The 26,154-nt window shown below is 43.2% G+C and overlaps 1 protein-coding gene across 4 annotated transcripts in view; it reads left to right on the top strand.

Moving 5' to 3' along the window:
* Window positions 1-25,782, top strand: part of NSMCE2 (NSE2 (MMS21) homolog, SMC5-SMC6 complex SUMO ligase) — a 208,467-nt gene extending 182,685 nt beyond the window's left edge. For all 4 annotated transcript variants that reach the window (XM_031439617.2, XM_010988780.3, XM_010988781.3 and 1 more), the window contains 3 exons: window positions 17,302-17,402; window positions 17,815-17,921; window positions 25,438-25,782. In XM_031439617.2, coding sequence (XP_031295477.1) covers window positions 17,302-17,402; window positions 17,815-17,921; window positions 25,438-25,555 — 326 coding nt within the window. In that variant the 3' untranslated portion in view covers window positions 25,556-25,782. The remainder of the gene's footprint in view (window positions 1-17,301; window positions 17,403-17,814; window positions 17,922-25,437) is intronic.
* The last annotated feature ends 372 nt before the right edge of the window (window positions 25,783-26,154 follow it).

Genomic DNA, 26,154 nt, shown 5'->3' with positions numbered 1-26,154 from the left:
AACAAATTAAGGAGCAACATGGGGGGATTTTGCACAGGCTGAGCAGGGGTAAGATTCAGGCTCTTGCTGTCATCTGAGTTATGCTCAAGAAAGGACAAGTGGAACATGAGTAGAGGTTATTTATTTGGCAGATCATTGACATGGGATGTGATCCAATGAGACAGAAGAGAGGAAGGTTCCCAAAAGAAAGATAAGCATATGTCATATAAATGTCATATAAAATAAGAGTTATTGATGATTGAGAGTGTTTAGGATTGAGAACTAGGCATTGCTCAAACAAAGGGGAAAGTCCAAAGTGGATAGGCAAGTTGATGTAGCATCTAAATAAATGATAATAGTGGCCTTGGGTGAGACTGATCCTCAGAAAAATTCATTTATGGCCCTGTGTGCATGTGGCATTGTACTAAGACACTCCAGCAAGGAAGTGAATAGTCGGAACTAGGAAACTGACAAGCTAGGAGAAGCCATATGCTATAGCACAGCATCTTGAAATAGAAGAAGAAGAAGAATAGGGAAAGTTAAGCCCTGGTAGGACCCCAGTACCAGTTAGAAGGGATCATTGAAATGGTTTTGAAGAAGATCTGAAAGACAGAGTAAAAACAGCAAGCAAACGCAAACAAATCTGGTCTCCTGGAATCCAAAAGAAAAGAAAGGGAGAGAAGCCCTGATGAGTGCTTTATTATGGGCTGAGAACATTAAGTCATCAGCTTACTCAAATTTAACAAAGTGTTCAGTTAAATACTCAGTTCTTGCAACAGTCCTGCCAGTTGAGTGTCGTCCCATTTTATAGGTGAGGAAACTAAGGCTCTGAGAGGTGGTGCCTTTCCTGAGATCAGACGGCTAGGGGAGGCAGGATTCATCTCGATCTGACTCTGACCCCCTTGCTCCTGCCACACTGCCTCAGTCAGAAGCTGGGTGGGGGGTGTGGGGGACTGGTTATGTGCAGAGTCAGAAGCTATGAAAGGGTGACGAGGATCAGAATGGATTCAAGAGACGGGACAAGGATGCCGCCGGTGGTCCTGGTGAGTGAAACTGCTGCAGAGCAGAAATGGGAGAAGTTGACCACAGGAAAATTTACATGGTTGGGTTCACAGTTCATTTGCCATGTGTGGCGTTTTACCGTCTGGAAAGTGGAAGATTAAATATTAGCTGCATTCAACTTGCTCTTTCTGGAAACTGTGAGTTCCTTGTTTGAAAATTCTTTGCAAGCCACATTTTAGTCTGCATGGGAATAGGTTGAGCTTCCAGATTGGTGCCTCTTCAAATCATCGTTCCAAGAAAAATATTGGCTCCCATGTGTGGTTTTTCATATTTTTAAACTGATGGTCCTGTTGGCAACCTAGACATTCACACCAGCAAGACATCTGGAAGTTACGGGGATCCTTTCCCCCAGCTAATACAGTGATCTGGCCACCTAGCGTCCCCGGGTCTGACCTCCTTGCCCTTGTCAATGAGTGATGGGCTGTCTAAAGTTTGTGCGATTATGGGTTTATGTGAATTGCAACTCATTGGTAGAAGACTTTGGAAAAATAATTATAATTTTGGAAAATGGGATTAGTCTAGATGAGGCTTTTATAATCTTGAAGTATGAAAAAAAAGGAATGGGCAAATGTTTTGCCTTAAAAGTACCTAAGTGTCCATGGCACAGTGAGAAGTCTGTTCAATCTCGCTGGGAAAACACATTAAATCAGCCACTGATTTAATTTCTGTTATTGTTGCTGACTTACAGCCCTACTCCCCATCTTAGTATATAACAGGTCTGAACATAATTCTTCTTTGTAGTCCATTGACTCTTGTAAAATAATGCTGTGATTATAAAGTTTCCTGAATACAATTTTCAAAATGTTAGTAATAACCACATTGCACCTACCTGCAATACTTGGGTAACCATCTCTGTTGCTCAATTTATACTTACTATTGGTCATAGTGAAACATGTTTTCATCACTTGAAATCCAAATTTTATTTGCGAGGTTACTAATGGCCACTTATTTCTGTAACATAAAAGGATGTTGTGTAATTTGGTTTGCAAATAGGTTGACTCTTGAAGTCAACAAGTTTGCCTTGAGATCCGCATGAGGAGTCATTTGAGTTGACTACCTAAATATTCATGAAAACCTTAGTTTGTTGGTTGGTTGGTTTGTGTTTAAGATAGTGGTAAACTTTGATAGTGATTATAAGGATAAAAGATTTAAAACTGGAATGGGTTTTTGAGATTTCAGAGTCTGCCTTCCTTCCTATTCTCATTCCTTTATTTTTCTGGTTGGGGAAAGAACAAGGTCCAGAACAATAGCTTAAGTAGCAATGACCTCCCAGGAGGCAGAGCCCAGAACTTTTGGTCACTCCCGTTCACTGTGCACCAAAGTACTGTACTAATTGGCAAACAGCTGACTTGAAGGCACTGTGCTTTTCTACCCTAGATGTTGGTTGGGAAAAAGAAAAAAACCAACACCACCAACAACAAAAACCTGGCTTTTATGTAAAAGCTCTTGAAAATATTTTTCATACAATCAGATCAGTAGGACACAAAAGCTTCTTCCTGCCAGGTTTCCCGAGGTCCCCCCTGCTTGAATTTTCTTCTCAATTTTCTTTTGAAAAGCCATGCTCCTTTTGCACTTAGAAATAACGAATCTTATGTGTCCTGACAGCAGTGTGCAAACATCTATTGCATCAAAATTCCCAAGTGGGGTAAAGAACCAGTGGTCCTTTTCTGAATTTCATCAGCAATGACAGCAAGCATTTCATTAGAACCTCCGAAGCAATATAGAGAAGAAAAGAAAAATCAAGTTAGCAATTATATAGTTAACACTGTACAAGATGAAAGCCTGCATTTTAAAATTCTGAGTGTTGTAAACTCTGCTTTTGAATCTGCCTGCAGGCCGTCTATCCTTTCAAAATACAGTGCCTGTTGTCAGAAGGAGGATTTGAGATGAAATTTATTACAGGAGTAATAAATACAGTGTGTATGGTGACACTGAAAGTTTATGGGAAAGGTTTTTTGATAAGGCCTGAATCAGGCCATCACAATGCTTAAGACATCTTTGGATCTGAAATCAGACCAAAGGTTTTTCAGAGTCTCTAAAAATGTATTTATAGCTTTAGCCCTGAATTAACAATTGACACGAAGGGCAAGGATGAGCAGACAAGCTGGGGAGAATACAGAGTACCTCATCACAAGACATAATTCATCCTGAGAAATCCTGTCCAGAACGTTACATGTTGATAATTCACATACGAGAGGAAAACTTTTAGCATGTGCCCTGACACCTTGCTGCTGTGGAAGGGTCACTGCTCAGCAGTATCTGATGTCATCTAGGTCTGCCTTGTGTCCCATCCATTCCCAGCTTCCTCTCTCCCAGCCTCCCTGAGCCACTTAGAGCTCTCCAAATGTACCTGGATCTCTCTTGCCTGCGGGGCTCGCAGGAGCTCCCCGTCCTGCTCAGCATCCCCTTTCTCCTTTGGACCCCATTGCTGAGCTCGTAGAACTTATCCTACTGTATTTGAATGGCACTCTCTCCCCTGACACTAGACAGTGAGTCCTTCAGATCAGGGGCTCTGCTTGCCTGACTGATCTTGGTGAACACAGGAGCCACCAAGCATGACAGCCCTCAGTACACGGTGGTGGGTGGGTGGGAAGAAGCAGCAGCAGCAAGCAGACAAGCTCCTGAGTAGCTTAGATTTTGGAAGGCATTTAAATAATGGTAACAATACAGGGGAAATACCAAGTAATATCAGAAAGCCTGACTTTCAGATGCCTGCGTTGCTTCATTTACCGTAATGTACGTAATAGGGTGTTTGTACATATCATTGGAGTTGCTGCTCCTAAACCCGTCCACTGAGGTTGGTGGAACGGCAGGCGTTGCTTTCTCTCACGTTTCTTGCCTCCTTTTCCTTCAAGGTTCTTCCCAGCGTCACTGCCCACCACCCCAACTGTAGTCATGCTTCAAAGCCTCCCTGTGAGCTCCCACGGCCCCCTAAGCTCACATGTGTCCCAGTGCTCAGCCTGCCAGGATGTAGTCACGGGTTTCCTGGTGCATTTCAACGCCTGGTCTGTGCATCCTCCGCACCTAGGAAGCAGTGGTGGTCAGCAGACATTTACTCAATGAAAGTTACATGAATCATTCTTTGGGCTCCTAAATGAGGAAGAGAAAATAGATTTTCTTGACATTTTACTCCCAATCCTAGGAAACCATAGGCCTCCAACACTGTAGTCTCTTATTGCAACCTGAAGTTTAAACCCTGCTTAGGGCTGCAAGTTTCAGTTATCCAACAGCTGCGAGACTGCTACCGTCATCCTGAAACTGGGTTCAAATTTGAAAGCTAATGCTCTACCTTTTTCCGACAATGATTAATTAAGTTTAATTGCCATCTTAGTATTAATTCTGAAAGAGTAACTGAAGTCATTCTGAAAAATAAGAGAAACCAGTCCTGTTTTTAGTGCTGATTCCTTTTTAGTTGGCTGTTGTCTGTAAATCTGTTGTCAATTGAAGCACGTTTGACTGTATTCCATTCTCCTCACTTGTTCTCGCTCTGCCGATTTTGATCTCCTTGGATGTTGAATCATATTTTTGGAATGAAATACTCATAGGCTTTTTTGTCATTAGCTATTTTACAATTTAATTTCGAAGAGAGAACAGAATGATAAAATTAGATATGAGAGGCTCTCTGTGTGTGTCATCAAGTAACCTAGTCTCCTTTTGGTAACAAAAATAAAATTCCCTTTAAATAATTTCCAGCTCATTCTGGGCCAACTCTGTATCGATGAAGGGCCTTCAGGCTATGTGAAGATTATGCGAAACTCGTCTCCCCCTCACAATGGGCCCAACCAAGTTTTTCCTGACAATTGAAATTTTCCTTTTTCTTAATTTCATTCCACTGCTCCTAATTCTGACCCCTGTAACGAGTGTGCTAATTACTTCCCCTGCACAATTTCTCTATTCACCCTTTATGTATTTGTAGCCCGCCTCCTCTGTTGGCTTCTGAATTCCCCCGCACTGGGCAGGGGGTCGAGGGCCTCAAAGTGAGTCTTCCCCCGTCACCTCAGCAGTTGCCTCACCATGTTTTGCTTTTGTCCCAAGGGAATTTTTAGCTAAGGAAGAGAATTGTGCTCAGAGACACGGGAGAGCTGTGGGCTAGCCTTGGCCCTCCGCGGTGTTGGGGGGTGTGCTCGCTGTTCGGTGCCCCCCTCCACCACTCGCTGCACAGGCCGGCTGAGACACACACGCCGGGCTAGAGGTCATGGCTCTGACACCGCAGCATCCTCACAGCTCAGGAAGGTAGTTACTTGACATCTTTCTCTTTCTCTAGAGAGTTTGTAAAGCAAGTTCCGAGAGCCGTTTTTCTTCTTTCTCTCCTCTCTTACATCCTTTGATTTGCCCGTCCTTACCATCTGCTCTTTCCCTTCCATTAGTGCTCATGAATGACTGTTGACTGTACACTGGGGCGCTGGGACTTGGACCCCCACAGGCTTTGAAAATGAACAACAAGATCAGCCAGTCACCCTGCTTTGCCCTTTCCGAAACTCTCCAGGGTTCTTACCTGTGATGTTTTGGTTACTGCCTTGATGTGTTTATTCGGTCTTTTTCTCTAATGAGGGCAAATCATTTTTATCTCATCTTCACTGTATCCTAATGAAATGAAAAAGAGAGTGACAGCCTGCAGGAAATTTAATACCTATCCTCTAATTTATGGTAGAGCCACGTGGTACCTAGGTCTAGATTTGACCGACTCCCCCGAAGTCTATGCCTTCTAGAACTCTTCTCTGGGTCTTGCACAGAACCTCTTTCCTGCAAAAGAGTTAGAGCAATTTTTAAGCTGCCAAGGACTCCTCAAGTTTGAATTCCATGTATCAACACTGAGCCCCTACCATGCGCCTTGCATTAAGGATACAGAGATGAACAAAGGTGGTCCTTGAGTTGCTTACAGATGAGTCAAGGAGACTGTGACAGAAACAGATAATTAGTGATGGTCTGTTAAGTGCGGGGAGAGGGGCGTAGAGGGGGTCCTAAGTGAGAGGGTCTGCCAGAGGAAGGGCTGCTCCTCGGTCCTCTGCGTTTCCGTGTGGCCCAGCCCAGGCTCGTAGTCGCCACAGCCACTGTCAGCCCTGCTTCTGCCTCCCATCCATGCTCCCTCTGTCACCTGCCCTGGAATATGTGCGCTTTCAATGAGAAGGAAAACCTGCCCCTCCTGACAGCTTTGGGTGTGGATAAGGAAAAGGGTAAATGTACCATGCTAGGCAAATTGTCCAGTGCTGTGAATGTCATGGAGGAGGAAGTTTTAAAAGTGTGATTTCTTCATGTTTACAAAATGAACGAATGACTCAGATCTATTGTACACATTCACAAGAGCTGTGTCCTAAGCTGATCCCGATTTTGAAGTCATGTGTCTTCCTTTGTATGTGGAAAGTGGAGGAGGGGGGTGGGGGAGAAGAAGGAAGGCTTAGCGACAAGGACTTGGTTCTAGGTGTGTGAGCGGTGGTGCCTTTCCTCGGGCTCCATGCTGTTGAAGACGTCCTCACCCCTCCGCCCCTTCTCCCTTCCTTCTTTCTTTCTCTCTCTCCCTCCCTCTCCTCCTCCCTAACCCCTTCCTCCCCATTTTCCTCCTCCTCCCATCCTTCCTGCTCCTCCTCCTTCTCCTCCTCCTCCCCCTCCTTCTCCTCCTCCTCCCATCCTTCCTCTTCCTCCTCCTCCTCCTTCTTCTTTTCCTCTTCTCTCTCTCTCTTCCCCCCTCTCATTGTTCTTCTTCCTTCCAGTTGGCAGTGGGCTTTGGGGTTTTTTGGGGTATGTTTTCTGTTAGGCTAACTTCAGACTAGACCCTGAAAACTGAAAACAGATGTCGAGGCTGACCAGGGCGTCTGTGATCCTCACTCTCGGAAGCCCTGATTGGGTCTGAGCGCTCGGCGAGCCCGGGAGCCGAGCTACATTTTGGATGGCTTCACTAACTGTGCTGCTGACAGGACTGTGAAGCCTCACTGGATTTGGTCCCTCCGACTCCGACCTTTTTTAATGTCTTCCAGATTGAACGTACTGTGGGGAGCCACTCTCGTTTCTTTTTTCTTTATTTTTTGCATGACTACCTGGTGCCACCATAAAGAATTTTTAAATGGATCCAAAATAAACCTTGATACTCTTTATCAAGTGCATGTAAAAAAGCAAAACTAAGCATATGTAATTAGTACCAGGTTCTGTGGCATTTTGTAATGAGCGTGCTGGGTAAGTCCTACAGAGTGACATATATGATTGTTACTGCCATCCCTTAGTAAGACAAGTACTTCCCCCTTCACTGAGCTTTACCCCAAAATGGACATCTTCAGTGGCTCTCTACCTTTTATCCTCTGAGGACTAAAGTTTATCGTTTATTTTGAGAGGCTTTACAAAACAAAGTATGACATTGGTGGTAGCTGTACTCTATTATCAAAGTCCTGCCTTCTGTCCAGGTAGCTCATGACTGTTTTGTCTAGAGCTCCAAAATTAGAGGAGATGCAAGAGAAGATACTATATAAATTAAGTTGTGATGCATTACCTTGTCGGGGGGCAGATAAGTTTGAAATATTACAACTGTCATTAGGATAGTAAATCTAGAGAAATATCAGAGGGTGAAATGGTGTCATGGCCCCTGTCTTACCCGAAATTGAAATGCTGCAGTTTTAAAGTTGAGCAATAATAAATTTTAAAGTTCCTTTTTTAAATATTATGATCTCTAAACTTGATTTCATAATTTGTTTCAGTTTGACAAGTTGAATAAACCAATTCATCCATCCCCATTGCTGTGGGTCCTACTTAGCCCTTAAATATCACTTGGTTTCATAGAGAGAACTAACTATAGAAAGCGCAAGCCAAACAATTCTTCTTCAAAAATAAAAAATGTTCCTTGATTCCTCCACGACCTGTTCACATATACAGTAGTTATGTCCCTGGGACACAATGGACCACAATATTTTGACATATTTTCTCTTAGTCTTTTTTCTATATACCATTTTTAAGATTACTTAATCATACTGCATATATAGTTTTAATTTATTTTTTCCACCTCGTATTATAACATAAGCATTTTCTGATGACAAAGATTGTTTTTAATGTCTATCAGATTTGAGGAGTGGTGATGTCCCAGTTCACTTAAATTCTTAGTCTGTCAAATATCTAGATTTCCCCATCATTTTTCTATTATAAAAACTGCTGTACTTGAATATCACTATATGTACACTCTGGCTAAACTCAACACACTTAAGATAATGTACACATTTTTCATAACTGATGATTATTGTACTTTCCTCTGGACATGGTGGGCTTGGGGCAATGGAATAGAATCAGAGATTATCTAAAGACATAATGTGAAAGAGTTTATTTCTTGGAATATGACCTTTATCATCTTGCTTTCTGCTAATCTGCTTTTGCACAGAAGTGGAATAGAGGATGGAAAATTACCCAGGCAGTGTAGAATGGCTCCCTTTCTGGAAAAGTAGTAATTAGATCAAAGACTAGTTTGTCTTATTCTAAAACATTTGCCTTCAAAACAGCCTTCTTCCCTGTTTTCATCTTATTACCACCGTCAGTTTATATATAACAATATTCAAAGCACTCCTCTGTTTTGGCAACCAGTCATTCAATGGACACTTATTAAATTCCTGCAACTTGCCTGACTCCCTAAGAACACGAAGATAAATAAGGCAGGGTTCCTTCTGTCAAGGAAGTCATGGTCTAGTTGGGAAGATAGAGAAGTAAACAAATGATTACAGCTGGTACAGAGATGTTCTGGAGGCTGAAAGAGGAGTCACCTCAGCTTGGGGATTCACAGGGGAAATACTGAGTCATGAAGGGTGGTCACAGGTTGCTGGGTGAAGGGCTGCAGAGGTGCAGAACAGCATGGCAAGTGTGGGCGAACTGTAATTAGTTTGGAATGGATATGTGGAATGGGACTAAGGAGAGTAGCAAGAGATGAGGATGCTCTGGGCTAACTAATGAAAAGTGTTGTGCTTATGAGGCCATGGTTTTAGAAAGGTGTTAGCTGGAGTAGAAAGACTAGACTTGGGGGGAGACTGAGGCAGAGAGGTAAATAAAGAACTTTTTGCAAGATTCTAAATAGGAAATGCTGGGGACTTGAACTAGGACAGCAGCCGTGAGCATGAAAAGAAGGAGACACTGTCAAGCTAGTTTAAAATAGAGATTGGAAAGAGTATGGGAACAAGTTGCCTGTGCTGTCTTGGGTACCTGGATGGGTGGTATTTACAACCCTCTAAAATAAGAAAATGTAAGATGAGCCTGAATGGGACTTCTCATCTGATCTCTGCTGGCCTCATACTCCACCATGGATCTAAATAATTGAGAGTTGTAGACTTTCTTAATGCTGGCTAATCAGCTTTCCTATCATGTGGTTTTCTGATTAATTGCCCAGAGCGAAGAAACAGAATGTGTGCCTTCGATTTTCTGCTTTTGCGTGGTACGCTGGAAATGGGCACCAAACCTTCTCTGTACTTGCATGAAAGTACTAAATGCATGTCCTGAGTTGGGGGACATTTTCAGTATTTATTGACTTGAAGTGGATATTATATGAGCAGATCTCAGTGGATTGATTTTTGTCTCACCAGAAGAATATACTGGGTTCTGATTACTTTAAGCCCCTCATATTTTAACCTATGACATATTTTGACAGCATTTAAAGAAATGGAGGTAAATTAATACATGATGTCTGCTGAGGACAAAGAACACGGCTAAAACAACAGTAGATAAATTAACAGGTGCATGATAATGTAAGAGGGTCCATGTTATGAAAATGTCAGCTCATTTGGAGGAAGTAAGCTGAAACCCTTCATTCAGTTTACTTTCAAGATCTTCAGAGGAGTATGTCGAAAGAGCCATGGAAGTGAAAGCGGACAGCAAATTGAAGATCTTGATAGTGCTATGTCAGCTAACTACAGCGGGGCTAGCTTAAACCTCACTCTGCTCTGGGCATGGAAGGGCTCATTCCACTCAGAATCCTGGGTCAGACCGTCTTGCGGTTTCTCTTTGGATAATTCCATGGCACATCATTTTAACTCACTTGAGCGTGTATGTTGCAGGCACCCACTCTATGCTAGCTCCATGGGAATTCCAAGTAATGATATTAATAATCATAACAATATTTATTGATCACCTGCTATTTGCCAGGCACCCTTTGAAAAACTTTTCATACAGTAACTCACGTAATCCTCATACAGCTCTATGAAGTAGGTGTAATTATAAGCTCCATTTTACAGCTGAGAAGATGGAAACAAAGAAAGGTAAAGTAACTCGCCCAAGAGCCCCCAGCTGATAAAGTGCTGGGACCAGGATTCAAACCCGGGGAAGCTGTTTCCAGAGCTCACATTCCTAAACACTGTAATCCTCACTGCCTGTCCTTCCCTCTTCTTACCACGCCTCTCTGGAGAGCCTGGCTTAGTCATCACTTTCTCCGGGAGGTTCTCCCTGATTCCTCAGCCCACCTTCCTAGACCCTCTAGGTTACTTTTATCCTTTGTACAAAACACCTTTGTTATTTCACTCATTGTACAGAATGTATTTATTTCTGTCTCTCCTACCAGACCCGATTTTAGTCCTCTTTGTATCTACTGACATTTATGTAGTATTTAGCACAGAGTGAGTGTTCAATAAATGCACCTTGAGCTGAATTGGCTTGACTTGAACACAATGCTTGTTCTCAAAGAGCCTTCAATCTGCCTGGAAAAGAAGTTCCATCCACATAAAATAAGTGAATAATGAAGAAGTTTAAGCTAATAGGGTATGGTATATACAGTAGGTGTTACGAGATTTCAAAGAAGGGGGATTAGCTGTAGGGATTGGGTTGGGTTGAGTTCGGTTGGGTTGAATTGGGTTGGACTGGGTGGGAATGAATTGTGTTGGATACATATAGCTTCTTCTAAGCATGTAGACCCTGACAGGAGTACAAATTATAGTTAACTGAAGAAGGAAGAATATTGATCAGAATGTTGACTTGAGACAGCAGTGAATGAAATGGTCGCATTTAAGGGGGCAGCAGAATTATATCAGAAAATGTGAACTGAAAGATCCTACTCATGGTTACAGATCAGTCCTAAGTCCTCAGAGAGGCTGACCCTGTTGTCTCCTGGGAACTTCTCTCCACAATATCCTGTATATGCGTAGCCCTCACAAGTCTGCTTTGCACTGTCTGTGACTGTCCAATGTGACAGAGGCCCCTGAGGGCAAGGGTTACTTTTTGCCAACACCAGGCACAGTGCCTGGCACAAAGTAGTGGTAAAAATAATAATAGCAACAACAATTTACAATTATATAACATTGGTTATAATAAAATATGTATGTACATATGTATGATAAATAAAACTTATTGGAGCCTTATTCTGCTCTATCCATTGTTCTGATCATTAACTCAATATGTGTGTTGAACATTTTTGGTTGAAAATGTTCTTATTGAATTTTGTCATCCTATGAAGGTGACAGATCCAGGAAATTTTTAGTTCTGTAGGCCCTCTCTGGACATGATCTGCATTTTGATTCTGCAAAAGCTGTTTACACACAGCAGAGTCTCAGCCAGTGCCAGAGAGTATCAAAACTAGGATTCAGTTCCCTCTGTGACAGCTTGGCCCAAGCAGAAAGCCAGCATTCAGGACGGGCCACTAGTCGCAGGAAGAACCTAAAGGACAAAGCTGGACACCCATTGGTACCACAGAGTAGACCCAACACGTACATGCACACGCATGCACACTCACACATACACACTCCTCTTAATTCCAAGCCAGAGGGACTGCGCTGCTGACACACTTCTTTTTCCATTTGGAATCTAAGATATGTCTGAGTTTACAGATGGGCTGCTCGTAGCCCCGGCTGTGGGTTGCTGGGTAGAAGAAACAAGTCAGGAGCTGGCGCAGACACTATGACTACAGTTTCAGACTTGGAATCAATGTTCTTTCGCACACTGGGGAGGACCTCGGATCTTCTGTGTACCAGCTCAGCCTCTCCAAATACACTGTCCCAGAATAGTGCAAGTAAAATAATCTGGCCAGTCCAAGAAGCATTTCAAGCAGGCAACAAATATTTGTGAAATATTTGCTACTAACTTTCAAGAGAAAAGTACTTTTTAGAAAAAATGTTCAGGCTTAATTGAAAAAGCACACAGCAATCAACTTTTATTCCCAGCTGGCATAAAACTGTCTAACTGTCAGCCAAATTTGGGATGCCTGAAGACAGACAAGTGACTAATACCAGGGCTGTGTGTGGCCAGGCCCAAGTGTGTTTTCTGACCACAAGACCATGTCTGGATTCTCCTCTGTAATTACCGCACAGCCTACTATAATTGTAACACTTACATTTACTTCCTCCCTTTGACGTGGAATTCAGGGTCCTCGGCTGTACCCCGACTAGAGTGAGGTCCTCCCTGTTATTTGCCTAAAATCTGCAAAATCATCATCATGTGAGAGTGTGTGTGTGTGCGTGTGTGTGTGCGTGTGTGTGTCGCCACGTCTGCTAAGTGTGTTAAGTATATCCCTGTGAAACACCCGCCCACTCATGCCTTGTTGGATGAAGCACTTTACTAATGAGATGTTTATTGATCAGCCACCACTACATGCCAGGGACATTCTAGAATCTAGGAAACATCAGTGAACAAGACAGTGAAGTCCCTGCTTTCCTGGAAGAGAACAAGGGAGGGGGAGGGGAGAAGCAAGGGAGGCAGACGAGAAACTAGCACTCAGAGACGGCTGTTGTGCAGTCACAGCAGAGTGACGTGGGGGAGGATGCCCGTGTGCTGCCTTTAGCTTGGGACATCAGAGGAGGCCTCTCCAAAGTGATAGCACGTAAACCACCTTTTAAAAACGACAAGAAGGGGTAAGGGAAGCAAAGATCAGGTGGAAGAACATTCCAGGCAGGTTAGTATAGAGGCTGAAAGATGGGAAAGACCATGGCATGTTCTAGAAGCAAAGACTGGTGTGAGTCAAGCACAGTGGGTGAGATGGCTGTCTACACAGTCAAAGGAGCTGGCTGTGTAGACAGCCACTGCAGGAATCAGGCAGGGGAGGGTGGCGGCCCGTGTTGAAGGAGGGATTCTAGTTAGGAGGCTACTGAAGAAGTCTGGGCAGGAGGCCATAGTGGTTTGGACTAATGTAGTAGAAACTGAGAGAGGAGGCCAGATTTAGATGTAGGGGATATTGTTTAGAACCAGTCAACAGAACTTGCCAATGGTGCGGATGTGAGGGATGAAGGGAAAGGAATAATGAAGAGTGACTCCCAAGGTTTGGGCTTGAGCAAGTAGGAGGAGGGTGGCTGAGACGAGGGAACAGTCATGCACCCACACCTTGCGGTCCAATAAATGCCCTCACTAACCCCCGAACCTTACATCACTGGGGAATATTCGGAGACCTTTGGAAATCCTCGATTGTTTACTTACTTACTACTACAAGCATTTTCATGTTTTCTCCTTTTGGTTTTTATTTTATGACATCAAAAAAATCCCCCATCTCAGTTACTAACTCATCCCTTGATATATCCCTCGTGGGTCCTCTGTGAATGTTAGTTCCTGCCAAGACTTCCCTCCTCAGCACTTGGCTTGGGTGCCCTGGGCCCAGGCATGGATGTGAGGGGTGGATCTGAGATCTGCCCATCTGGCCGGAAGTTGGCAGCTGGCGTGTCTATTTCTAACAGCTTATCTTGTGTATGTATATGGAAAACAGGATGACTCATTTGCTTGTCTTTCTCTTTGGAATCAAACTTTTTTTTGAGATCTATTTAATAACATTTAAACTGAAATAATCCACTTATTTCTTTACTATAATGCTGATATTTTCCACTTTTGCCTTAAAAATATTGTGAGGGGCTTAAATTTTCTTCCTATGCCATGGGATTAACAATAGAGTTTTTCTTCATGGGTATTTTGTGAGGATTAAATGGAATAATGTATATAAAGTGCTTAACACAGTAGCTTCTATGTAGCACTCAGTAAACTTGAGGTATTATTATTAATAAAATAAAAAGGCGGGGAAGGAGGGGTGGCTCCCAGAACCAGTGCACTGGCTTTAGTATTCAGATTAGCCAGGCCCAAAAATACAGCCATGCACTGATTTACTAACTCTCTGCATGACTTTGGACAAAACCTATAATGTCTTTGAATCTCAGTGTTTTCAAGTAAATGAGAGACTTAGGATATATAACCTCAATTAAAAAATTTTTGTGATCCTAGTAGGGGATGTTTTTTGGAAGATCTCTCCAATCTTCCTTTTACCAGGCTTATCAAAAAGCTTTGTCATTTTGTGTAAATAGGTGGAAGTGGTATTTATTGCCAGATGTGACCTTTTGTTTTAGCTCACTGTAGAATCCCAGGGTTAATATCACTTTCTATAAATATAGGTTTCGGGTGAGGAAATGTTCTACCCTGAGAGAAGTTTAGCTTGAGACGCTCTCATTTTAGACTCTCGGTCCGTGGGCTGTTGCTCACTGTTGGCATTCTCCCCTGGTCTCACTTCTGTCACCTCCCTCTTTAGCGATCACTGCTGTTGATAGCCACCTACAGCTTCTAAGTTCCCTGCTCAGCCTTCCCCAGCGGTTGGCATTTCATTTGAGTTGTGCTTTCTTGCTTCCTCTACCTTTTGAAATTTAAAAATAGACAATTAAAAAAAAAAAACCCACAGTCTTTCATATTGGCTGAACTCTGTTTTTATCCAACAGATTTTCTGGTGAATTCCACAGAATAACGTATACGATCAGGACTCTGCCATCAGTTCAGAATAAGCCCAGTTAAGAAACAGACAAAGAGATACGCTTTTATTTTGACTGTCAAACACGCAATCAGAAGTGGGCAGCAGCCCATGGGAGGAGGCTTTGGAAAGTGAATCAGGGAATCAGAACCGCTCCCAGCCTGCTCCTTGACTCTTCTCCTTACTGTCCAGCTTTCCTGAGCCATCATGAGGAATCGTTGGGTTCATAAGAGACCCTTTTAGAAGTCTGACTCTTGTGCTATTAATACCAAAGCTAGGTCTGGGGAAACACAAAAAGCTTTCACAGGTCTGAGAAAAATGATTTCAGAGGCCCCAACTCACATCATAGCCAAAATATGGCAACCTCCACATTAAATATAATTTTCTTGCTAACAGAATTTTTTGAAGATTTCTTTCAGTTTTACTTTGGAATAAGGTTGATTACAAGTAAATGACTTGGCTATTAATTTCTCAGCATTATCTTAGCATATTTGTGAATTATTAAATTAAAATCTAAATCTAGCCTACCTATTGCTTCTAAAGGAAATATTTTTGATTACCAAATCAACAATTAATGAAGTTAAGCTAACATTACATTTTGTAGCTCTTTAATATTTGTTAATTTCAGTTTTTTGTTATTATCCTGTTTTGAAGCCAATCAATGATCTTCAAGGTCTAAGACATTTTTATAAGCCCTTGAAAGGCTGGAAGGCCCCAGGCACCATACCTTAATGACCAGTGGTTAAAAATGCTCTGTCTGGGAAGTTCTAAGCTCTGAGGACTTCACTCTTTCCTTCAAGGAATGAGAGCTGATTCGCAGGACATTTACTCTAAGAAAAGACAACAAGCATGTTGGCGTATAAATAGCACTAGTGGCTAAAACAAAGGAAACCCCTACCAAAACAAAAAACAAAACAAGACAAAAAAAAACAGAGTAACTGGGGGCTGAATCCCTGGGCTTCAGCCATTAGTTCACTGGGTGACCTTAAACAAGTGTTCTGTGGCCCTTTTCCTGCCCCAGGAGTACATTCTTAGCAGATGCATCATCCGGCCAAGATGCAAGGCCAGGACCAGCAGTGCTAGGAACTAAAAGATGGGCAGAACTGTCCAAACTTAAGAACAGAGTTTCCCTCACACATTAAAAGCGAGACACTTTTTAGGGGGGGAAGGAATAGCTCAAGTGGTAGAACGCATGCTTAGCGTGTATGAGGTCCTGGGTTCAATCCCCAGTACCTCCTCTAAAAATAAATAACCCTAGTTACCTGCCCCCACAACCCTAGTCAAAATAAAACAATTTTAAAAAAAAAAGCAACGCACGTTTTAGTGTCTATGTTATTTTGCCAAAATGAAAGAAGGAAGGGGAGGGAAAAGAGAGAAAGGAAGGTGAGAAAGAAGGAGGAAGGAGTACACTGTCAACACTTGTATTTAAAACGCTTTTGATCTTTGATTTCTGTGCAAAATGACGTCTCCCTTCTCCAGAAAGAAAGGCTTTCATGAGTTTCTCTCAGTATCCCATTCAAAAGTCATCTATTAGCTAGTTTCCCTCAGTGAGGGGCAAGGGCAATGAAAAGAACGTGGATTTCAGAATCAAATAAGTTAGGTTCAAAGCCAGCCCTATCATTTACTGCTCAGCGGTTCTCAAAGTGTGGGCTAGGGTTCTCTGAGAGCCTTTCAGGGTACCCACGAGATCAAAACTATCTTCATAATAATACTAAGATGTCATTTACCCTTTTCACTCTCTTTTCATAAGTGAATTTTTCCAGAGGTTACATGATGTGATACCACAACAGACTGGGTACATACACAGATAATCAAAATCCAACTGTCTTCTATTAAGCCAAACAATAAAGATATTTTCCAAAATGCCATTCATATCTCTAACTTTTTTTTGTTGTTCTGGAAAATATAATTACTTTTAATTTTTTAAATGACATTTATGTTAACATGTAGTGGGGTTGTTATTTTTTAAATGAATTAATAAATTCATATTTTTTTAATTCCTCAGTCTTAATGTCTCACATGGCAAACTTTGATAAATATAACCCACATTTTGAAAGTTTATTGGCATCCTCAGTAATATCTAAAAATATAAAAGGGTTCTAAGGCCAAAAAGTTTGAGAACCCCTGCACTGCCCAACCATAATTAACATTTATTAAATGTGTCTTTGTGCTAGGAGCGGTGCAAAGCACGCTAAATTCTTCACCTCTGAATTTTTGCAACAAAGCTATAAAGTAGAGGCTTAAAAAAAAAAAAAAGACCTTGCTAGCCCGAGGTCTCACAGCTGGAAATGACAAAGATAATCAGGTCCTTCTGATTCCAAAGCCACATTCTTGATCACAGCACAGTACTCTTTCACAAACTCATTCTCTGTAACTTTGAAAAAGTTATTCTACTGCTCGACGTCTGGTTTTTTACCAAACATGGGCAGAGTCCTACCTCCCCTGTAGGATTCTTTTAAGAGCAGAAGAGTTAATATGCAGCAGAATGCTTAGCACAGGGGCTGCCACCAAATAGACCCTGAGAAACTGTTAACCTCCTTCCTTCCGTCCCTTCCTGTCCTTGGCATGTCAGAGCGGGGAGACTCAACAACTTCCCTTTTTCCCTCTAGATGGTCTTCCAACAGACAGAGAGGCTGATGGCACAGAAGGAGTTGATGAAGATATGATTGTGACCCAAAGTCAGACCAACTTCATCTGCCCCATTACACAGGTACTGTTTTCCCCTAATTCGCCTGAGAGTACAAGCAAATCACCTGATGGAGGCAAAGGGTTCCTGTTTGCTTTCTGACTTCGTTTCACATCTAGAATTGAGGAGGAAGGAAAGAAAAGGGATGAGGGTCGGAGAGAATGCGTGGGAAAGAGTTTTCAGTCAGTCATGCCCTTAGGGATCTAGGAATAAATTCCTGGCCCACAGGGCAAGTGACATGGGTACCACTGGTCTCCCTGCATTTTCTTCTGTGGTCATCTGCCCCAAGAGTTATCTAAAGCCATGAGATTGGGAAGTTAAACCGAGGAAGCCCCAGGTCTAGGCAAAAACTCTACCAGGTAATTGGTGAGCTTGGAGGAGTTACTGGAAGCTGATCATCATGGTTCCTGAAAGCGGAATGTCTCCTTGATTGCAGCTGGAAATGAAGAAGCCAGTGAAAAATAAAGTGTGTGGCCACACCTACGAAGAGGAAGCCATTGTTCGCATGATTGAGTCCAAGCACAAGCGGAGGAAAAAGGCCTGGTGAGTTGATGCCGTAAGGGAAGTGGCACCTTCCCAGGGGTGGTCAGTCAGAGGTGGCGTGTTCACACTGGAGGAAAAGACACTTAAATGCCTCTCCTGAAGTCCATTCACCTCCCGGAGAAATAGTGTAAACATGGAAGCCGGCTTTCAGGATAAACAATATGCGAGGGGAAAAATTAGTAATCTGTTCAGGAAAAGCTGAAGGAGCTTCCACCACACCTTCAAAACAGGAGAGGGAGGAATTGGATGTAATTTTAATTATTAGATAACAGGGATTTTTATGAATTTGTGCTGTAGCCTGAAAGAAGTGAAGAACTGTGATACTAAGATTTCTTTTCCCTTTTCTAACTACACTTACCCAAACAAGAAGGAATGGTAAATAAATAAATAAATAAATAAATAAAATTTTGCAGCCTGAAATACAGGTAATTTATTTAAAAAACATTAAGTCAGCATTCTAAGGTAAGAATTCTTATCCATCTGTCTTGACGCTCAAGATTTAATTGTCTAGGAAAATCTTTCATATCTTTAGTTACTTAAACAACTTCCCAAATGGTTTAAGTCAATTCATGGATGACTTCCATGAGAAATTTGTTTTTTAATTGGAGTGGTTGGAGACTCTTTCTTTTCTTGTGTACATATATTTCTACCTCCTTCACACACACACACACACACACACACACACACACACATAAGTACATACGTACGTACTCTGCCCACGACCCTGGAGGACCATGGCTCTGTTCCTGTAAGAACATGGAATCCTGAGTTGGCTAAACTGGTTTTGACTTGGTTGGCATTTCTTGTGCTCTTATCAGAGATTTGTCGAAGGAATGGAATTGCAGGTGTGACCAGTTCTCAATGGACTTCTGATAACAGTCCTTTTGATGTGTGGCCAGCTTCTCCATCGCCCAGAAATTTGCTGGTCCAGACCTAGAATTGGAATTCCCCACCACTCCTGATCTGGGTGTGGACTGAGAGATAGGTTATTTGAGACTGTAGATAACTTGATGGTCATTCAGTCAAGTAATTTGCCCTATTTATTCTAGAAGAACTGCCTCATGGTTGCAAAATCGAGATTGAGTACATTTTAATTGTTTTGAGTTTTCAGCTTACCGTTGAGATGTGATATTTCCCTAAGGAACCTTCCATTTTCCCTATGAATTTAATTTTCTTTGTTTCTGGGCTTCTAAGCCTTCCCTTCCTACTAGCATTTTTTTCTGTTTATTCTCTGAAAAACAAAATTTTAATTTTGTTAACATATTTGCTAAGAATAGGTATTCTCAGCTAGTTCTGCTTCTCAGCTCTTCTTTCTCAAAGTTTATGATATTCTCCTGGAGTCAGATTTGAAAAGGGCAGGCACTGATACAAAGCTCATTTCTCACAAGTCCCAGGGTGGGTGGGAGCAACTCCCAGAACAGGCTCACATTTAAATGCATCTTTTTAACAGCATACTTTGACTTTCTAATGTCCTTTGCCTTTTTTGAATTGGAAATGATGTTTGGAAGCACTTGAGAAACACCTGTCGTTTGGAAAAGTTGGGTGTTTTTGTCATACTTTTATAACTTAGGTGCAGATTCTGCAAACTCTGAAGATTCTTATGGCTTAATAATAACAGTTAAGTCCAAGTAGAAGACGTCTGGGAGGTTTAGAGAGAAGGTAGTATTTTTGTTGGGACTTGAAAAATGAGAAGGATTTCAGAGAAGAATGATGAAGAGTCTTTCTAGCCAAGAGGCTCGCCCCATTCAGAGTCTGTTCTACTTGGTGGATAGTAGGTACGGTTGCAGTTACAGTATATTAGCTGGGGATTGGAAGGATGCTATGGACGGTAGCAATAGGGGAGTGGTGTAAATTCTCTCTCTATTCTATACTCATTGGAGAGGGCATCAGATGTCATGATTTCATGAATTTCCTCATCTATAAATTGATGGTGATAGTTGTAAGTGCCTCAAGGGTATGTTTGAAATTTGAATAAGGTATATATGTAAAGCACTTAAACTACCTGTCACATGGTCAGACTCAGTAAACCTTACCCCTCCTCCTCCTCCTCCTCGTCATTCTTGCCACCATTATTCTATAGGCAAGAGAATACATTGTGGAGTTTTGAGGGAACGAGGCAAGTCAACCTGGATTTTAGGAAGTGATTCTAGTAGCAATTCAGGGGAAGGATTAATAAAGGCAGGAGGTGAAGATGTCAATGAGGATGCTTTTGCAGGAGACGAAGGTACAGGTAATGAGACCTTGGACTTAGAGGCAGGAATCACAGATGGAAGGGAATGAGGTAGGAGAGTGATCGTGGAGCTACCATCAACAGAATTTGATAACTGAAAGTTGAAGGATGACTGACATGTCTAAACTGGGCGATGTTATTAGCCAACAGAGAGGGCATAAGAGAGAAACATATTTAGGAAGGATTATAAGAAGCACAGTCTGGGTCACGCAAAGTCTGAGGTCCTAGCAATAGAGCCGTTTGGAAGTATCCAGGAGGTGCAGAAAATGTGGGTGTTTGCACTCAGGAGAGAGCTCTGGGCGTGAGATGTTGACTGTGAGGTTATTTGGTACAGAGGAGTCAGACCCACTCGTGTGCCAGCACGGGTGCCGCTCTGGACTGGATGGAACTGCCAACCGAGAGCCCCCAAGGATGCGACCTTGGCCTCACTCTGAGCAACATGAGGCCAGGGTCCAGCTTGGCTCTGCTCACCATGCTACCCTCAGCATTTGATACAGACCCACCTAAAAGAATATTACTCATTAATGACAAGGCAGTCAGAGGAAGAAGACTCCAGCAAAGCAGTCTAAGGTGAAGCCGGGAGAGAGAGGACGAGAGATGAGAGACTTGAGTATTGTGGGAGCCAGTAGGGGAGTGGGCAGGGTCTTGGAGATGAGGTACACTGCATTTGGCAACAGATTAGAATCCAGGGCCCTTCAGAACCTACTCCAGAGGTTCCTGACGGAGCGCGAATTAGTGTCATTTAACAGGATGCATGTTAGGGCGATGAGCAATTCCGGGTTCTCTTTGTTTAAAAACGTCCATGACACATCCAGTTTGAGAAATCTCAATTCTTCCTCCTGGATGATTCTAATTGTGTTTTGTTAGATGGGAGTTCCAGGTACACCGTGTTACTGGGCACTAACTAAATGTTACTATCCATGAGGTCTCCTGGAACACCTCTTTCCACTGGCTTAAGTCAGAATGAAATTGTTGAGACTCTAGCCCTAACTAAATACAGTAGTTAGAATAATTTCCTAAAACACATCTCTTAACAATCAGGCTGTTTATTATCTTACTAATAAAACTGCCTTGTGATTTCCATGTTTATAAGATATTTCCAGTTATCTACAGTCATTTCTTCCCTTTTTTAAGAACAGAAACTATATTAACAAACAGTCACATTGAAGAGCATAGAGAGAAAATTAAGTTGAACAGAAATATGTCCTTGTACAGCAGAACCTCCAGCATTACGCTTGCAGTCCCTATTTTACCCATTTACCAACAAGTCAGTTAACCCTTCAGAGCCTCAGTTTCTTCATCTGTAAAACGGGAACAGCAACAACATCTCACAGAATTTCAGGATCAAAAAAAAAAAAAAAAACAAAACAGTGGGGAATTCCAGTCTCGGTCTGGACCAGCAAATTTCTTGGCAGTGGAGAAGCAAACCACTTAGAGGAAAGCTCTTTTTGGACTCTAGAGCACTGAACAAATAGCAGTCAGGCTACTGAGGTCAAGACCGTTCATGTTTTTATTACTTACCTCATTGCTTAGTGACACATTATTTTAGACTCGGAGGATGAAGGATAGAGTTACTTTCTGTGTTCAGGTATGAAGGGAATCCATCCCACTCAGATTTCCAGAGGTGTCTATAGACTTGCTTTCTAGAACTTTCTAGAGCTGGATTGGACCTTGGAATTCTTGGAGCCCAGACCCAGGAGCTCATCAGATTCAGACTCCTGTACTTTTGAGCTGATGCCGAGGCCAAGGTTCCCTACAGTCTGTGAGACCCCTAAGATCCTGGTTCCTCTGTTCAGCAGATGCTTGCTGGCTGCTGCGGTGGAATGTTCTGCCCCGTCAGTGACCCGATTTCAGGACTCAGCCTCTCCTTCCAGGCCTGTAGGTCTGAGTCCTGCACTGCAGTGACGCGAGAGCTTAAGACTGGGTATTGCCACACCTATCTTGCTCACCAGGATGTCGTGGGATTTAATGCACTAATGCTTATGTAGGGTGTTCTGTCTCCCGAGGAGGAGTGCCCTGATTCAGTATCATGTCATTCTGACCTTGTGTTTTCCTCTTTAGTTTAGAAACTTGTGTTTGTTTATTTGGGATGGGGTGAGAAACAAGGCTCTCTCCCAGCTCCTGCATCATCTTCTCCTCCAGAAAGCCTTCCCGAAACCCTCACTTATGCTGGACAAAATGCCCTGCCCCCTGTTTCCCCCAGCGCCCTGTCCGTTCCCACCAGCATCCTCGGTGGGGCTGGATCTTCTCCGCATGGCCCTTGAGGACAGAAGTTGCGTCCTAGAGCAGGAACCGCGCATTGCAGCACCTGAGTGAATTCCTGGACCCTCGTCACACATCACCTTACTTATTTCTCATGACAACCCTACACTGCACCTTCATAGAAGAAGAAACTGAAGCCCATTAATTAAGTCACTTGCCCAGAGTTCCACAGCCAGCTTTGTGCCCAGGGCTTTTTCACTCTTGAGCCGGTATTTGTGTCTTTAGGCCGTCTGGCTCCCCTTGGGAGGGCTTTTTGGTTAATGCCTCTGTCCACAGAGTTGATCCCCAAAGTGAGCTCAGTCCTCTTTGTCTGACACGGGTCACCCTGGGCTCCGTCCCACCGAGACGCGCTGGCTCTGCAGCGGCGCGATGCGGTTAATGCCATCACACATTCTCAGAATGCTCTCATTTACTGACTAAAACCACTGATGTCATCAGGAAGTCCTCCCCACCTCACTCTCCACTTCCCTAAAACAGCTTATTCACTGTCTGGCTATTGGTGTTAAAGACTTTGTTCTGTGGAGTCGGGGGGAGGCCAAGGCCCAGCAGTCAGAGTGCATGTGTGGGGGGTTGGTGAGCATTAGCTGAGAGTCTTCCCAGAAACTTAGAGTTGCATGTCCACGTCACGGAAGTTGAAATGATGAAAAATGCCTTTTCTGAAGTCATGAATGTGTCCATTTCCTTTTCATAATCTCAGCTTATTCACTTTCATGCCTGAAGAAAATTCACTGTGAGACATCAGGGTGTTTTAAACTAGTGTAAAACGTTTCTCAGGCACCTGCAATCCTTCCCCTGACACAAAGCCAGATTGTCAGAGTGGTGCCCACGGGAGCCAAGTCACCGAGATCCTCTTTCATATAATCACGTTTTAGCACGTGTATCCGACCATATAAGGCATATTTCAGTATTTTAAAAATAAATATTGTTAGCAAGCGTGTTATTCATTACGTTGATTAATGCCTCTCTAAAATAAAGATGCCTTGGTCCAGAAATCGAGACCAAAAAAAAGTTTCTCTTCCGTGTTGAACTGTAGCGCTTCCTACTACTGGACAAATTAGAGCTCCCGTAATCAGCTTTCTTCCCCTTCTGGTTTATAGCTTTTCTCTTATATTTGTTATTTTTTATGTTAATATACCTGTGCTTTTTTGAAGCGTTGTCTCAGACCACTGGGCCGGAGCTCTGTGTGGGGCGGAAACCTACATTTGTATTTCACAGTTGGGTGCTTAGGAGCCAGCACGGGGCCAGTCACAGAACAGGGTCAGCTGAATGCGTGAATGTGAGCGTGTCTGTGCTGGAGGTGTGCGAGCTGCAGACAGATCAGCAGCTTTAACCAGAAGACTGATGAGTAGGGAACAAATGACAGTCACCGGAGGTCATAGAGAGAATGAACGTTACTGCGTGCTGCGTTGCCTGTGAAACTGGGATTCTGCCCCTGTTTTAAATCTGAGGACTCAGAGGTGCGAAAGGTGAAGTGAGTTGCCTGTGGTCTCCTAACTAGCATGTAGGCAGCGAAGTTAGAATTCAGACCCCGGTCAGCTTGACTCCGAGTACTGGGCCCTCTACTCTACCAAGGTCTGGTTCATGCTGAGCAGAAATCAGGTGACTTCACCCAACCCACTGCCTTCAGAGGAGACCACATCTAAACAGAACCATGACTCACCCACTGATTTCTTCAGCCACAGCTTTTCCCCCAAGTCCCCAGCAGCCCACTCAGTCTCTCCACGGAGAGGACTAGTGGGCATTTCAGAGGGCGCATATAGCAACCAGGACGCCTGACTCCATCCCAACCTGGTTTTCCAGTTCTAACCATGGAGACGAAGGGTACCACCAGTCTCCCTTCAGCTCTTTCCTTCACACTCTACATTGGGTCCATCAGCAAGTCTCATGGGTTCTGCTTCCAGCTGTATCAGAAGCTGATCACTGCCATGCCCTCATCCAAGCTGCCCTCTCTTTCCTGACTGCTGAATGATCCCCTCCCTTCCCAGCTTCCCCTCCGCCTGTGGTCTGCATTGAGCGGCCAGAGCCATGTTTTCTAAATGTAAACCAAATCCCATCCCTCCCCTATCTCATGTTTCGTATTTAAAATAAAATCCAAAGCCCCGCTCCCCCTCCAACCTCATCTCCAAATGCCCTCTGTCTTGCCCTCGGCATTCCAGCCACACTGACCGTGATCTTCCTCCTGGGCACCAAGCGTTGGCCTCCTCGGCTTCTCCGCATGCCGCTGCCTCTGCCTCTGCCCGGGCCACGTACAGCCCTTGTTCCAGATAAGACCTCCCCAGCGAGCCTCGCCCTGACCCCTGCTAGATAAGCCTCGGCCCACACTCTCCCCCGTGACCCAGCTTTTTAGCCCTCGTAGCCCTTAATGCCACCTGAACTCACAGCAAGCATCTGTTTGGTGACTTACTGGTCATCTGTCTCCCCCACTGGAAAGTGAGCCCCGTGAAGTGGGCGTTGTCTGTGCCCCCAGCACTGGACAGGCCCTGGCTCAGAGGGGCACTTGATGGACAAGTGAATGAGTGCACATCAATCGTGATTTTTAAAATGTGCACCTTTTTTGGTAAAATGGTCTCACTTAAATATTACACAGCCATAAAAAAGAACAAAATTTTGCCATTTGCAGCCACGTGGATGGACTTGGAGGGCGTCATGCTAAGTGAAATAAATGAGAGAAAGACAAATACTGTACAATACCATTTACATGTGGGACCTAAAAAACAACAAACTAGTGAATGAAACAAACAAACAAAAAAAGCAGACTAACAGATACAGAGAACAAACTCGTGGTTCCCAGTGGGAGAGGGAAGAGAGATGGGAGGGATGGAGTAGGAGAAAAAAAGGGGGGGTTATTATAGGATTATATGAAGTCACCTGTGTGAAAGTTTTGAAAATTGTGAAACACTATAGTATTTAATGAATCTTTCATTCAATTAAAAAAAGAGCCCTCACTTAAATTCTTGCACATGAGAGTTTACGCTGACGGCATTAAGGTGAAGCAGCATGAGTTGATTTTCTTATCCCTCACAGTTGCCCGAAAATTGGCTGTAGCCACACAGACGTGCGAATGTCGGATCTCATCCAGGACGAGGCACTGAGAAGGGCGATTGAGAGCCACAACAAGAAAAAACACCGGCAGTCCGACTAGGAAAAGCCACCAGCCTGCAAGGAACTCCGCAGCCTACCTCCTACCCCAGACATCTGTAGAGAGTGATGCTTGTCCAAGCACTTCGACTGGCTGCATAGCATACTTTGGGGTAAAATTGAAGGTTTTAGTGTATTTGAAAGCATTTTTCTATGTTACAATAAAAATTCAAGTATATCATATTGTTTATTTTTAAGTGTTATGTAATTTTAAATAAAACTTTGATTATCTGCCGTGTGTCCTGTCTCTGCGCCTCCCGGGGTGTAAATTGTTCCAGTGGTGCAGGCTGGGTGATCCCAGGCTCCCTATTTCTAATCCTTCAGACTGTTTTTTTTATTATTATAGTTTTAACAATAACAACAAAAAATGTCTTGCAGGGGATATTGGGAATAGAAACACCCCAATTGCAAGCATTTTCTATAAGAATAGCAAAGTCAGTTTCCTTAACCCATATTTACTTTGCATATTGACAGTTACAAATATGTAAATACTTTTATTTGTCATTCTGACGGGCACAGAATGCTCCAGTTGCAGCCTTATCAGCACGATGATAATTGATGCTAGAATGGAAACTTCGCTGCAGCCTTCCGAGGGCCTCAAGT

Source organism: Camelus dromedarius, chromosome 20 (assembly GCF_036321535.1).
Source record: "Camelus dromedarius isolate mCamDro1 chromosome 20, mCamDro1.pat, whole genome shotgun sequence".
NCBI lineage: Eukaryota > Metazoa > Chordata > Mammalia > Artiodactyla > Camelidae > Camelus > Camelus dromedarius.
This window is presented reverse-complemented; position numbering and strand designations above follow the sequence as displayed.